Source organism: Monoraphidium neglectum (assembly GCF_000611645.1).
Source record: "Monoraphidium neglectum strain SAG 48.87 unplaced genomic scaffold scaffold01027, whole genome shotgun sequence".
Taxonomy (NCBI): domain Eukaryota; kingdom Viridiplantae; phylum Chlorophyta; class Chlorophyceae; order Sphaeropleales; family Selenastraceae; genus Monoraphidium; species Monoraphidium neglectum.
In genome coordinates this window covers 3867-17914 of record NW_014012601.1, presented here as the reverse complement: position 1 = coordinate 17914, position 14048 = coordinate 3867, and the positions used below count along the sequence as shown (strand labels likewise).

Sequence of the window (14048 nt, the reverse complement as noted above, 5' to 3'; positions counted from 1 at the left end):
GGCCGCGCCTGAAGCTGCCGCGAAGCCGCCGCCCTCACTTCTTCCTGAGGGACACCGTCTGGGCCTTCTCGTCAAATGCCAGCTTGTCGGCGTGCGCCGTGACGAACGCCTTGGCCTTGGCCTTGACGCCCTCTGGGCGCTTGACCTTGGAGCCCAGCGCGGCCAACGGCACGGGGGCCGACTGGGAGCGCACGTATTCAACAATGGCCGAGAGGTACTCAGCTTCTGCTTTGTGAACCGGTGAGAACGAGGGGGTTGGCAAAGGGAAGGACAGGGTTGAGAGTGGGCAGTGTGTGGCCCCTGGGGGGTGGCAGCTGTTGGGGTGTGTCTACGACAGCCGCTGTTGCTGCCATTCAAGGCGGCGCGAAGCAAACCACGCTGTGGTGCGAGCCGCCAGATGGCCGGACAGCGTCCAAGGCGCCATATGCCTGCGCCCAGCCTCCGCATGCGGACTCACCTGCGTCGCCGCCGTTCGCCTGCTTCTGCTTCTGCTGCTGCTGCTGTTGCTTGCCGGCCGCCGCCTGCTTCTGCTGCTGCACCTTCGGCGGCGCGCTGGCCGGCACCTTGGCCTCTGCGACTTTCTGCTTCTTGGCCGGCTGAGGCGTCGAGGCGGGCTGCGGCTGGCGCTTGGGCTGCGGAGTGGGGGCAGGGCGGCGGCGCAAGCAAGGCAGCAGCACGCGTGGATTGCCTGGCAGTTGTGGGGCGAGCTCAGGATCAATACCGGCTGTTGCTGCAGAAAAAAACAGCAATCTGCCGACCCAACCCGACGCAGTCCACCCGGGCACCCAGCTCCTGGCTGCCCCCGCCACAACAGCCCACTTCCAATCAACACGGCCACCTTCCGCCCCACCCCCAAACCCAACCCACCGGAGCGTTCTTCTGCTCCCGCGGGGGCGCGTCCTCGTCGCTCTCATCCTCATCCTCGTCCTCGCCCTCCTCCTCCTCGCCGCTGCTCTCCCCTTCGTCGCCCTCGTCGCTGGAGCCCAGCTGCATGCGCCCGGCGCCATCCTCGTCGTCTGCAGGGCGGGGTCGCGGGCAAATCGTGCAGTTTGAGAGAGCGCATGGGCAGCTTGGCGGCAGCCACACCTCGGGCACGCTGCCTTGTAGAGGGCCGGCTGAGTCCAAGTCGTGCGGTGTGACGGCGCCATTGAGTGTGCTACAAGCCCGTGTGGGCGTGTACCCTATGGCAGACGAGAGAGTTCGCTTTGAAGAGCTGTGGTTGCTCCGACTGCTTCACATTTGTGGCCGCGCGCTGCTGGCAGGCGCTGTGTCCTTCGCAACCCCAGGCTAGCGGCCTCAGCGGCGTGCTCGCACCGCTGTCGGCCTCTGCGACAAGGTCATCCGAGTCCAGGGCCGGCAGCCCCTCCTCGTCCTCGTCCTCGTCAGCGCCGTCCGCGAACGACTTGGCCCCCAGCCGCCGGTCGTACTCGTCCCCTGGGAAGGGGCGCGGCGGCGGCGGGGGCCAAGGCCGTTTGCGGCGGGCTGCGAGCTATGTATTCGACTACGCCCCAGCTGCGCTCAAAACACACGAACAATCAAGACCGCCTGTCCTGACCTCGGCTCAGCGCCGTGCGCTGCTGATTTGCTTCAACTAAGGTAGCCGCAAATGCAGGGGGCGGAGTGCTGGGCGACACCTGGCGGCGTGCTGCACGCGACTCAGCGGCCAGCGCCACAAATGCCGGCTCGCACGCCCCAGGGAGCCAGCCAGCGGGTCAGCAGGCCGGCACACAAGGCTCGGCCACGCGCCTAGCCAGCAGCTGTGCACCCGAGCTTTTCTTGGCTTCCCTCTGCTCACCCTCCTCGTCCTCGTCGTCTTCCTCGTCCTCATCCTCCTCGCCCTCGTCGTCCTCGCTGCCCCCCTCGCTGAGGCCCCCCTCCTCATCCTGCGTGCGCTCGCCAAGCGCAGCAGCAAAGCACGGCAAAAAGTGTGAGCCGCACTGCTGCAGCCTCCCACTCAGTCGTCCACAAGCAACACGCATGCTGGCTGCCGCGCGCCTGCTGCTTCGCCAGCTGCTGAGCTGACTGAGCTCCCTGCTATCATATTCGACGCTATGCCTTGGCCCGTCACATGCCTTGGCCCGTCACGGCACAGGCGTAGCGTTGCGGTGCCCGCCCCCCTTGCGGCCGCTCTGCGCGATCCTGCGCTGGCTGCCGCCCACCCCTGCCCCGCCATCGCCGCTGCGCACCTCATCGCTCGTCTCCTCGGCCTCCTCATCCACCAGCGCCCTGACGCGCTTCTTGCGGCTGGCACCCTGGTGAGGCAGGGGCGGCCCGGGGAGAGCAGGTGGCAAGTCAGGGCCAGCGCGGGAGGGGGCCGGGGCGGGGGGCACGAGCGGTGGCGTGACAGCACGGATCAGGCAGGCGGCCAACGCAGCAGGCATGGAAGGATCCCTGAGCAGTCTTCAGCCGCCGCGCCGCTCCGAAAACACAGCAATTGCAGGCGGCAATTACGGACCACCTGCTGAGCCACACATGCCTTCTGCCCTGCAAAGGCATCAACGAAGCCAAGAAAGAGTTACTGCCCCAGCTGTGCCAGACCCACCGCGCCGAAGAGGGGCACTGCGTCTGGCGCCTCGTCGTCGTCCTCCACCTCGTCGCTGTAGGTCTCCTCGTCTTCCTCGTCCTCCTCGTCCGAGCCCTCTATGTGCTGCACCGACCGCGTGATGTAGCCGGAGATGTACACGGGGCTCGCGCCCGTGTTGATGAAGGTGGTGGTGCTGCTGATCCCAAAGTCTAAGGAGAACTGGTGGGCCGCGCCCTTCTCGAGCGTGGCTAGAGCAATGGGCTTGTCATTGTGGACGGCCTTAAGCACGTGCGGGCCCTTGGCCGGCGCGTCGCCCAGGGCGCAGCCGGTGACGTGGATCATGTGGAAGATCGGGGGCTCGTTCTCGACCTCGACAGAGTAGCGCTTTGCGCCCGGCGGCACCTCCTCGCCCCAGAACTCGATCATTTCAAAGTCCGGCTCGCCGTCCGCCATTGCTGCGGGCCGAGGTGCAAAGGCGTGGCGTGTGGATGGCCGGTGCACAGGGCACAGCAATGGTGGGCCGGCGGCGGTGATGGCAACTTCAGGGCGCAGCCAGCAGCGGGCATAGCCTACAAGTTTCAAGTTTATAATATCTTTCCAAAGTTCACGCCGAGGCTGTGCCCACTCTCGAGGGCTTTGGATCAGAGAAACGGCGTTGCGTGCGCGGTGTCCTGCAAACTGCAGCGGTGATCAACAGCTCGTGATCACCTGTTGGCTTGCTACACCTTCCGAAACGGACTGTGCGATATCCACGACAGATCAGGCACCGTCAGATCGGGTGTCGACCGCCGCCGCCAAGTCTAATAGCTTCTGGATAGTAGGACAATACCACCAGTGCATCACATTTGATCGCACCTGGGAAAACAAACGCCCGCTTGACCGTTGCTGCTGGTGCAGAAGCTGCCTTGGCACTGGCTCATGCTTCGATGCTGCTTCAAGCCTGAGGGCCTTGCATGGCAGCTGTGGCGGGAGCAGTACTGTATTAGTGTATCTTCAAACCTTCTAACAGTATTTCATCGCCTTTTCCGCAGCCTGACAAGCACGTTTGACCAGTGCGCTCAATCAGGCTGGATCCAGTTACCGCGTCCGTGAATTACTCGATATACATGTATAAGAACAACTCTGTCTCTTTCTAAGAAACTTCCTGTGCTTTTTCGCCGCTCAAGTGGTTGCTTTTCAGCCTGGCGAACGGCCATTTCAGGCCCCCGCGGTTGCGGTGGGCATGAGTTTCAAGTCATTTACCGCAGTTAGGAAGGCGCCGCACGGCCCGGAGGGCGCCTGCGGCGCCGGCACGACCCTTGGCGCGACCATGCCTGGCGCGCTCGCCGCGCCGGGCATGCCGGGCCAGGTCCAGGCGCCCGTCATCGTCACCACTCGCAAGTTTGTGAAGGAGGCACACGCAGCGCTTGCCGTGCTGGGCGTCAGCCAGCTCGCCGCACTGCCGGACGAGGCCCGAAATACTGTCCAAGTGGGTTTGATGTTGTGTGTGCATGGCTGCCTCTGTCAAGCGGGCTGGCCCCGGCTCTGAGCAGTCGCTGCTTGTAGGAAGCGGGGAGGAGATCCGAGCGATTTTCTGCGCATGGCATGCTGCACCTTACAGGGGCGCACCTGCAGTCGACTCAGGACAATGGTCTGACAAGCATACATGTGGCGCGCGCCGTGCAGCTGCAACCGAGGGAGTTCTCGTGAAAAGATTCTCGAACCCCACGAGCGAGACGGGGGACACCATCGCACCGCGCACCCTGCAACCCCCTGCAGGAGCTGCGCTCACTGCTGGAATCGACGGCGCAGCTGCACACCGGCGCGACAGAGGCTGGGCGCCTGTACTCCTTCCTGACAGAGGGTGGGGGCCGACGCATGGGCAGGCGCCGCAAGCCGCGTGCATGAACGACCAGGCGCATGCACCCTTTCATACATGGCAGCAGCTCCACACTCAGTTATATAAGCAGACCAGTTTCAAGGCAACCTTTCTTGCGCCGCTCCAAACCCCACCCCGACAGACGTGCACGTGCAGCTGCTGCACGACGCGGCCGCGCGCGTACGTCTCGCGCTCTCCGCGGCCGCCGCGTCCACTTCCTCACCCGCGCTGGCGGCGGCGGCCGGCGACGTGGCGCAGAAGCTGGCGAGCAGCACGTGCGCGCTGCCCATGCACCAGCACCGGATGGTGGAGGAGTTCAAAGCGCTGGTGGGCTGCCATGCGGCCGGAAGCGCGCACGCCGCGTGCGGTGGGAGTGCATCCGTGCAGGCGTGGGACGCATGCGGCGGATGACCCAGCGCGAGTCGGTACATGGTTCAGAGAGGATGCAGAGGTCTTGGTGCGCATGCAGAGCTGCCGCTTTGTGATGGCCGCGGCACGATTGCTTATGTTGCAAGAGCGTACCTGGGGCTGCAGCCAAGAACGGTGGGCCACACCTTGAACCCAGGAAACCTTTCTCCTGCATGCTGCGCCGCCGCAGTGCAAGCCGTTTGATCCGACGGGGGATGTCCCGGACCGGCTGCAGAAGCAGGCTGAGCAGTTGGTGCGGGAGGTGGTGCGGGAGGTGCACGGGCCCTTCTGGAGCGAAGAGGTGAGCCTGAATGAGGGAGTGCGGGTACTGACATGGCGTTGCTATGGTGCTCTGGTGCGCCCGGCTGCTGCAACGGCCATGTGCAAGGGTGCTGACGTTCCGTGTTGCCTGAGTGCTGGCAGCGGAAGCACTGTCAGCCCCTCTTACGGAAGTGGTGATGCAGAAGACTGGCTGGCCATGCCACCAATGCTGTCATCGGCTGCCAGTCGCCTTGACGCTTGCATCCACTACAACTGCACCTCATCTGAACCCCAAACCAGCTTCTGGACCGCGAGCTCACCCAGCTGGAGCGCGCCGCCGCCAAGGTGGACCCGCTGCGCAACCGCCGCGCCGCCGCCGCCATCAAGCTGCTCGCGTCCGCAGTGATGAGCCTCTCGGGCGACGACGACGGCGCCGGGTCTGGGTCGGAGTCAGAGTCTCCGCTGCACGACAGCGGGCGGCAGACGTTGGACGACCCGTTCTCCCTGCCGGCGTTCAACCCAGCTCTGGCGCTCATGAGCTCTCCAAAGGCGCGGATTCTGACAATCACGATGTATGGTGGGTTGCAAGGGTGGTGCTGTGGGTGCATGCAAGGGGTTGCTGGTGGAGCTGGGGCTGTTCTGCTATGAAAATGAGAACAGCACGTCTCAAGATGCAGGCCTTGTGATGACTGCTTGAACTTGACAAGTTTGACGAAGGGGTGAGTCTAAATCCGGCAAACACACCACTGGCGTTACCGGGAAATGCAGAGGAGGACGGCAACGGCGCCTTGCTGTCGCCCAAGACGCTGCCCCACCTCAACGTGGCCGAGCACCTGCAGCAGCTGCAGCTGCAGGCCGCGGCGCGGGAGGAGGCAGCTGCAGCAGCAGCGGCGGCGACCCTCACTGGAGGGTCCAGGGCTGCGCAGGCGTCGTCGCAGCAGCAGGCGTTGGCGGCAGGCACGGCAGCTGCGGGCACTGGCACAGAGGCCGGCAGCAGGTTGCAGCTGCAGACAGGGCAGCAGCAGCAGCAGCAGCAGCAACAGCAGCAGTCACATGAGCAGCCCGCACGGCCGCAGCCATTGCTGTCCGTGTCGGCGGGCGGAGTACAGCAGCAGCAGCATAACCACCAGCACCAGCAGCAGTCTCAGCAGGAAGCCCTGCCTTCGCCTTCAAAGCGCCCAGAGCACTGGACCGAGGCCGCCACCATGTTGGACGATTTCTTGGCCCGCAACAGCAACAGCGGCGGCACCACCGGCTCCGCCCTCCAACCCGGCAGCTTGCGCTCCTTTGCCGCAGCTGGCAGCAGGGGCGCTGGCTCTGTCGCGGGCGCAGGGAGCGGAAGCGGGGCCCACGCGGCGCGCAGCTCTTTGACAGGGGGGGTGGAGAGCTCGGCGGGGTCAGTGTTCCATGCGCACATGCGGCTGTCTCCTGAGGGCGTGGAGAAGGTGGCGGCGTTCTTGGAAAGCAGCAGCAGGGTGCGGGGGCTGTCGCTGGCGCACAATTGGATAGGGGACGCCGGCGTCAAGGTGAGCGGCTGTGCTTGGAGAGCTGCCGAAACAGCTAGTGAACACGCCTGACTATGCCTGTTCAAGAAATTTGAGTTGCGGAAAGGACCTGGGGTCCGCTGAGGCTGTCGTTGTGCAGGTTACATGCTGTTGCAGGCGTTCTGCAATGGTACTTACGAGCGTTGTTATCCTCTTCGTCTCTTTGATGTGCTCAACGTGCGCCGCACCGAAGCGGCTGTGCCGCGCGGTGTGCCTCAACCGCTCGCTGCGGACGCTGGAGCTGCCGGACAACCGCATCACGGACGAGGGCGCGGCAGAGGTGGCCGCGCTACTGATGGGCAACACGCGGCTGACGACGCTGCAGCTGGGGCGCAACAAAATCGGGGACGCGGGGGCCGTCAAGCTCGCGCAGGTGACCGGTCCTTTCAAGGATGATGTTTGATGTCCCATCACGCTCACCACCATCGCGATGCTGACAGGCCAGCAAAAGTCGCAGGGAGCGGTCAGTGATGTCAGAAGGGAGAGGCCCGCGGTGGCACGGGGGAACCGGCTGGCCGTGCGGACAAGCCTGCGCGCGCTCTGCAGCATGCACCGGCCCCCGCGGAACTCTTCCACCCGCGGACCTACCCGCCCCGGCGGCACCGCCGCCGCCCCTGCTCCCGGCGAAAGGCGCTGGAGGTCAACGGCACGCTGGAGAGCCTGTCACTGCACGACAACGCCATCGGCTCCGAGGGCTGCCAGGCGCTCGTCGCCGCGCTGCAGGTCAACCGCGCGTTGAGGCACCTGGAATTCCTGCCGGGCAACTGCGCGCCGCCGCAGGACGTCAAGGCGCTGACGAGGGCCGCCAAGCGCAACCGCAGGTGAGCTGGTCAGTGGGCCGGGCTGGGCGGCTGCGGTTTGGAGGGGGCGTGCGGGGAGGAGGCGGGAGCGATGGCGCAAAGCGGTCGACAGCCCAAGCATGTGCGGTGGCTCATGGCTCACGGTCCCACTTCTCAATTACATGCTGCACGCAGATTCTCCATCAGGCAGCTGTTTGGCAGGTCAAAATGTTTGTGAGCAGCGGGGGTACCGTATAACAGCTGGGGGTTGTGTCGACGTCTGCGTGATCCAACATTTGCAGGGCAGCGGGCGTGCTGAGTTCCTTGTGCGGCGTTGTGCCGCCTTTACCCTTGGACCATTGCATGTGTGTTGACAATTCGTCAAGAGCGTAGATGTGGTGTACTGTACATCATGCTCTTGTTTCATGTAACGGCTTTGTTTCGAACATGATCTCGAAGCGCCAAGATCGCCCAAGGAAGTCATTATCGCGGTTCAGTCCTCCCGACAGCATCCGTCAATGAGCCTTTTCGATTTCCTGGGGCACGAGCAGCAGGCCCATCCCCCAAACGCCGTCTACCGTCTGGTCGACGGCGTCGAGCTGTGCGTGCTGTGCTTCGCAGACAGCGTGTCCGACACCACACTGCTGGCCGGCAGACGCCATTATGTCCTCAGGTGACGCAAATGTCATCACACGCCAGCTATTGTACAGTACACGCGACGCCCGCAGGCGCCGGCGGCTGGGTCACCGTGGATCGCCGGAGGTTTTCGCGTCCAGCCAGATCAACAGCTGCAATTCGTGCATGCCCTGCCCGCCGCAATCGCAGGCAGTTCACGGAGCTGGTGGACCCGTCTGGCCCCCACCCCGGGCTGCTGCAGGACGCGGTGTCGAAGCACGCCGACCCCCTCGTCTCAAACCTGCTCGCGGCGCTCGCCGCGGCGGGCGGCGCCGACGCTGACCTGGCGGACGCGCTACTCGACGCGCTGCAGCTGGTCTGCGGCGCGGCGCCCCACTTCCTCCCGGAGATGGCGTGCGACAGGCGCGCATGCATGGCACGGGCCGGGCGACAGGAATGTGGGGTGCATGCCTGCGCAGTTCACCTGCATGGCAGCTGCTGCCATGTTCCTTGCCCTGGGCGCCTGCTCTGCGGTGGGGATGGCTCCATGTGGGGCCATAATCAGCGCAGGGCAAGCGTGCCTGGTGGCATGCATGCGACCCTGCAGCCGTGATTTCAGCTCGGTTTAGGGTTACGCAGGCCCAGGGAATGAGAGGGATCAACATGATGCGCCCATGCAACCCCGGCCTGCGCTGTACCAACAAGCTTTCATCACCAATGGCTGCCAATCCTTTTGATGGCACAGGGCGTTGCACCTGCTTGCCGATCCTGCTTGCTGGGGCCCAGCCGCGCCGCCGCCGCGGCCGCTGCACGCCGCCCATGCGACGGCGGCGCCCGCGGCGGCACACCCGCCGTGCTGCACGGGGCCCCTGATCCTGGTGCGGTCGCTGTGCGAGCAGCACCCGCCGGCGCTGTCGCTGTCGCTGTCGCGGCTGTGCAGCGCGCAGCCCCTGGGGGAAAACTTTGTCTCGGCTTTGGCTGCCAGGGAGGAGCCATCCGCGGTCCCCCTCCTCAGGTGGGTGCGCCGTCGTGGCCCTGTCTGCATGTGTATACTGTACGTGGGGGCTTTGATGTGCTGTGTTAGTGGGCGAGCGGGCCCATCGGCGCGTGTGCGGCGCGCTTGTCGCCGTCCCCGTGCGCCACACTGCCGCAACAAACATAGGCAAATCTGCCAATAGCGCTCGGCGGTATACGTGGTTGAATATACTCCTTCTCACCCTCCTCTTTGCAGCCTCCTTGAGGTCCTGCTCTGTAGCGGCCGCGCCGCCCACCTGCCTCCAGACCTGGCGCAACGCCTGCTGCTGCAGCTGCTCTCCCTGCTGCCCCACACCAGCCCGCCGGCGCTGCAGCTGCAGTGCTTGCGGCTGATGCTCGACTTGACAGACTCCAACCCTGGGGCGCTGCCCCTGCTGGCCGCTGCTGTGCAGCGGCAGCAGGCGCAGCATGCGCAGGAAGATTCAGGGACCGAGGTGCTCGGCGGCGGAGCCGGCGCGTGCGTTGTATCGGCGCTCAAGACTTGCTTGCTGCAGCCGCTGCCCGCGCTGCAGGAAGCCGCCGCGCAGCTGCTCGGCGCGGTCGCGCGCCAGGCGCCGCCGGTGGTGGTTTGCCAGCTGATAGAGGGAGATGCGTGCGAGTATCTATTCGAAATGATCCGAGGGACGCTCGCTTTTTCGTCGGCCAGCAGCGGCGCTTTCACACCTGCAGCAACCGCGGGCGGGGCCACGGCGCTGCCGGGGACTGAGGAGCAGGCGTGCGAGCGGGAGGCGCTGCAGTGCTGCGCGGTGGCGGCGCTGCATCACCTCGCACACCAAGGCGAGCCTGTGGCTCGCCCCCATGTGGCAAGGCTGATGATGCTTTCGCACTTGCGCCACCCCAAACGCCGGCAGCCCGCGTTTGCCGGCCGCATCGCCGAGGACATCTCCCACCCCCCCCCGCCGCACATCCCCGGTTGCCTCTGAGCCCCAAACGCGCGTTCACCCCGAACTGCCGCCGCAGGCCCCCTGTTCGCGCGCCACCTGCACTTCGGGCTGGACACGCTCATGTCACTCCTCGGCCACGCGACCACGACGCGCCACATCGCCATCCAGGCAGACACCCTGCGCCTGCTTTGCGCCCTCGCGGCGCCCGAGCACCGTGCGGTGGCGCAGCTGCCGCGCGCGGCAGCGAGGCGGCTCGCGGCGGCGGTCGAGGCGGTGCTGCCAGACGCTGCTGAGGGCGGCGGCGGCGGGCAGGCCGAGGGGCAACTGCGTCTGTCTGCGGAGCTTCAGGCGGCCTACTGCTCTGCTTGCAGGTGCGGGTGTTTTGGGGTCTCCTGTCATGATCGTGTCTGCTGCTGCTGCTGCCGCTGCTGCTGCTGCTGCTGCTGTCGCTGCTGCTGCTGCCGCTGCTGCTGCTGCTGCTGCTGCTGCTGCTGCTGCTGCTGCTGCTGCTGCTGCTGCTGCTGCTGTTTCCCTCCGCTAGCCACCAACTCCTCCACGGTCCCTGCCTCTCCCCACCGCCAGCATCGCCGCTTGGCTCCTCCAGCACTGGGCAGCCGCCAGCCCCTCAAACTGGGCCGCGGTCCACCGGCCGCTGCTCAGCTGCGCGGGCCGCGCGTTGGGCCTGCTGACGCTGACGGAGCCCGCGTGCTTGGCTCGGGGCGTCCTGGTCGCGCGGGCGTCTGAGCTTGCGACGGCTGCCGCCGCGGCGCTCGCGGCGCAAGCCACCCCGGCCCCTGCGCCCGCAGAACCCGCGCGCGGCGGCGGCAGCGGCGCGGGGCGACGTGCGGCAGGCCGGGCGCAGCACGCGGCGCAGGCGGGGGCGGTAGCGGCGCAGCGGCGGCAGCAGCAGCAGCAGCAACAGCAGCAGCAGCAGCAGCAGCAGCAGCAGCAGCAGCAGCAGCAGCGGCAGCAGCACGTGCCAATGCCATTTGCAGGTGGCGCCGCAGCGGGGGCGTGCGCAGAGGAGCTGGTTCGGCTGCTTGAGGGCTGCCTCGAGCACGTCGCGCCGGCCCTGGCAAGACTCATGAACTGCATCGCGGCGGCGGCCGACTCGAGGCAGCCTCTTGCGCCTGAGGGCACCGCAGAGCCTGGTGACCCGTTGTTGGCGCTGGCTGGGATGCTGCAAACAGTCATTGGAGTGTTCGAAGCAGGTGATTAGTGACGAGCTGGGAGGGTCGTGCTTCCTGGGCGGCACGCAGCAAATCCTCAGGTGCTCTGGATGGTCTTGACCAGGCGCCTGATTCACCGTGTCACCAACCCGTCTACCCGCCAACAGCCAACCTGCACATGCTTGCGGGGAAATCAGTGGAACCTGATTGCCGCCCTGTGTCACCGCAGGCGCAGCCCTCGGAGGCGATCTGGCGCCAATCCTGGCCGGCTTTGCTGGGCAGCTGCTCGTCGGCTTCCAGTGGTGCGCCCTCACCGCGGACGCCCTCGCGCTGCGGCCGCCGCCTCCGGCCGCACACGCGGCGTGGCGCGCGCTGCTGCTGGCGGCGGCGCACGCGGACACCCTAGGGCTTGCGACAGGTGCAGTCTGAACGAGCTGACGCGTCCCTGTCATCCGCATGGGCACTGGGGTGCGTGGGGCCTGCCCGTGGCGGTTACGTGTATGCTTGATGCCATGTGCCTCTCATACAGAGCCCAGCGGGCCGGCCTGACGCGCGCCCCCTCGCTCCGCTGGCCGCGCCCGCGCCCTCGCGCGGCCGCAGCCGCCCTGGTTCAGCAGAGCGACCAGCTCGCGGCGACTCTGGCCAGGAGGTGCCCGACCCTCGACCAAGTGCTGTCAGTGCTCTCTGCCGCCGCCGACCCTCCGTCCGCCGCCGCCGCCGCCGGCCCCGACCCGGCGGCGGCGCCGGCGCCCGGCGGCATCCGGCGTTTTTGCGGACTGACGGATCTCCAGAGGAGCGCGCTGCTCATAGTCCGCGCGTCCCTCTGCGCCGCCAGCGGCGGCGGCGGCGGGTGCTGCTGCTGGCCGCCGGGGCGCGTCATGGAAGCGCTCAACGGCCTGGTTGCTGCCGCAGGCCCCGGCCTGGCCGCGCAGCCAGATGCGCTCATCTGCGTCTGCCAGATCTACGCGGAAGCCGAGGAGTCGCTGGCGGCCGCGCTGCGGCAGCAGGCGGCCGCCGGCCCCCGCGCCGTCGACGCCTCGCCCCCCGCGCCGCCGGCGCCGCCGCCGGCGATATGCGCAGCGCTGCAGCGCGCGCCGCCGCGGGCGGGGCTGGGCCCGGCGCACCCGGTGTCGCGCTGGGTCCTGGCGCGTGCCACCCACATGCCCGCGGTGGCCCAGAGGCTCCTTGCTTCGTGGCTGACCAGCATGCTGACTCAGATTGCTGACGTGGCGCCTGAACACCAAGGGTTGTGCAGTATGCCTGGTTTCACACCCAGCGGCGGCGCAACCGACGCCTGCCTGCAGCTGCTGGAGGATGCCGCGCAGGCGCTGGCGGCCGCGTCAGGCGCGCTCTCTCTGCTGCCGCAGGCCGCGGCGGCCTGCGAGCGGCAGCTGCCCCGCAGCTCCCACGAGCGGCCCGAGGGCGGCGCCGCGCCTGCCGCCGGCGGCGACCCGCGGCCCCGGGAGGATGCTGCCGCCGCGCTGGCAGCTGCTGCGCAGCTGGCTTTGGTGACTCGCGTCCTGCAACTGCGGCCAAAGCTGCTGCACACGGCACTGGAGGAGTGGCAGCTGCTGCAGGTGCTGAGGCGGCTGCTTCTTGAGCATTCGGGTCAAAGCAACACTGAAAGCTGCGGCGTCACCGCGGGCTGCTGCGGCGCCCTGATGTCTGCTGCAGCTGACTGCGCTGACGAGGACGTGCCTGCGCTGCTCCAGGGGGCGGCGCCGCTGGTGAGTGGCCAGGCTTGGGACTGTTGTGTGCGGCTGCCGAGGGCCGGCAGGCGCCGAACACCACTGAAATCGCGTGGGCTGCTTGAACAAACAGCTTGGACAGCTGAGAGCTTGTCTGCTGCTTTTGTCAACACACCGCCCCCACGGATCCTGTATTGCATGTTGTGAGCACACAACAGGCCGAGTGGAGGTGCACTTGGCAGTCTGCCACTGCAATGGGACGGTGCAGACCAGAATTTACACTCCGCGCCCGGCCGCTCTCACCAACCCGCGCCCTCACCGACATCCCGCCCCACAGCTGCGGCTCGCGGCCGTGCGGCTGCGCGCCCTCGGCGCGGCGCACCCGCTCCTGCCCTCCCTGCAGCTGGCCGCTCTCAACGCGTCCAACACGCTGGGCATCAGGGCGCTCGCTGGCGGCGGCGGCGGCGGCGGCGAAGGCGGCGGCGGTAGGTGCGGCGGCGAAGATTCGGAGGCCGCGTGGGGCCTGGTGGCTTCTCAGGATGATCTGGGAGCCGCCGCGCGCTGCATACTGTTGGATGCGATCGGCGGCGCCGGCGGCGCCGCGGCCGTTGCGGCGGCGCGGGGCGGCGGTCAAGAAGTGCGGCGCGGCGCAGGGTACGAGGAGGTGGCGGCGGCAGGGGCGCTTTTTCAGCTGCTGGGCGCGTCCCTGGTGGCGCGGCGCGACCCCGGCCTGCTGCTCGCCGCCGCGCAGCACCTGCACCAGTGGGAGTGTGCGCGAGCCCTGCTCGCCGCCGCCCGGGCCACCGCTGCCACCAGCGCGGGCGTGTCGCGGCCGCCGACGGCCTGGGACACTTTAGGGCCAACGGCCAACGGCTGCGCGGCCGACGGCGACAGAGGCGGCGCTTGCGGCAAGGTGTTTGGGCTGGGATTTTCTCGGGCGCTTTTGCTGCTGCGGTCCTGCGGCTGCGGCGTGCTGCGGGTGCTGCTACTGCAGAGCATGCACGTGGCATTACTGGGGAGGACGGCGTGCTGTCGAGGGGAGGCGGAAGATAGAAGGCAGAGTGAGGAAGAGGAAGGAGAGGATAGGGACGCAGAGGGGGGTCAGGCGGCGGCAGCGGTGCCGGTCGGCGCGCTGCTGTGTGCGCTGCAGAACGCCGCGTGCGCCGGCGGCCGGCCGCTGGCCCGCGAGGCCGCGCAGGCGGCGCTGGGGGCGCTGCTGCTCGCCGCGGCCGGCGAGCTCGGCGCCGCGCGGCGGCAGGGGGCGCGCGCGCCGGCGGGGCGGG

General features: G+C 67.5%; 2 protein-coding genes across 2 annotated transcripts in view; one reads left to right on the top strand and one right to left on the bottom strand.

The window, feature by feature from the left end:
- Positions 1-34: 34 nt before the first annotated feature.
- Positions 35-2977, bottom strand: MNEG_6371 (hypothetical protein; the record flags this gene model as incomplete). Its single annotated transcript, XM_014045157.1, has 7 exons — positions 35-225; positions 458-632; positions 868-1016; positions 1315-1434; positions 1796-1883; positions 2187-2252; positions 2543-2977. The coding sequence occupies 7 exons, from the start codon at positions 2975-2977 to the stop codon at positions 35-37; spliced, it is 1224 nt and encodes a 407-aa protein (XP_013900611.1).
- An 856-nt stretch (positions 2978-3833) lies between these two features.
- The window catches only part of MNEG_6370 (Protein NLRC3), a gene marked incomplete at both ends in the record, with an annotated part of 11822 nt that continues 1607 nt past the window's right edge, over positions 3834-14048 (top strand). The window contains 14 exons of the mRNA XM_014045156.1: positions 3834-3992; positions 4283-4367; positions 4525-4709; positions 4981-5091; positions 5352-5628; positions 5820-6577; positions 6789-6968; positions 7226-7416; positions 8200-8447; positions 9985-10279; positions 10491-11119; positions 11307-11495; positions 11678-12804; positions 13103-13678. Coding sequence (XP_013900610.1) covers positions 3834-3992; positions 4283-4367; positions 4525-4709; positions 4981-5091; positions 5352-5628; positions 5820-6577; positions 6789-6968; positions 7226-7416; positions 8200-8447; positions 9985-10279; positions 10491-11119; positions 11307-11495; positions 11678-12804; positions 13103-13678 — 5010 coding nt within the window. The remainder of the gene's footprint in view (positions 3993-4282; positions 4368-4524; positions 4710-4980; positions 5092-5351; positions 5629-5819; positions 6578-6788; positions 6969-7225; positions 7417-8199; positions 8448-9984; positions 10280-10490; positions 11120-11306; positions 11496-11677; positions 12805-13102; positions 13679-14048) is intronic.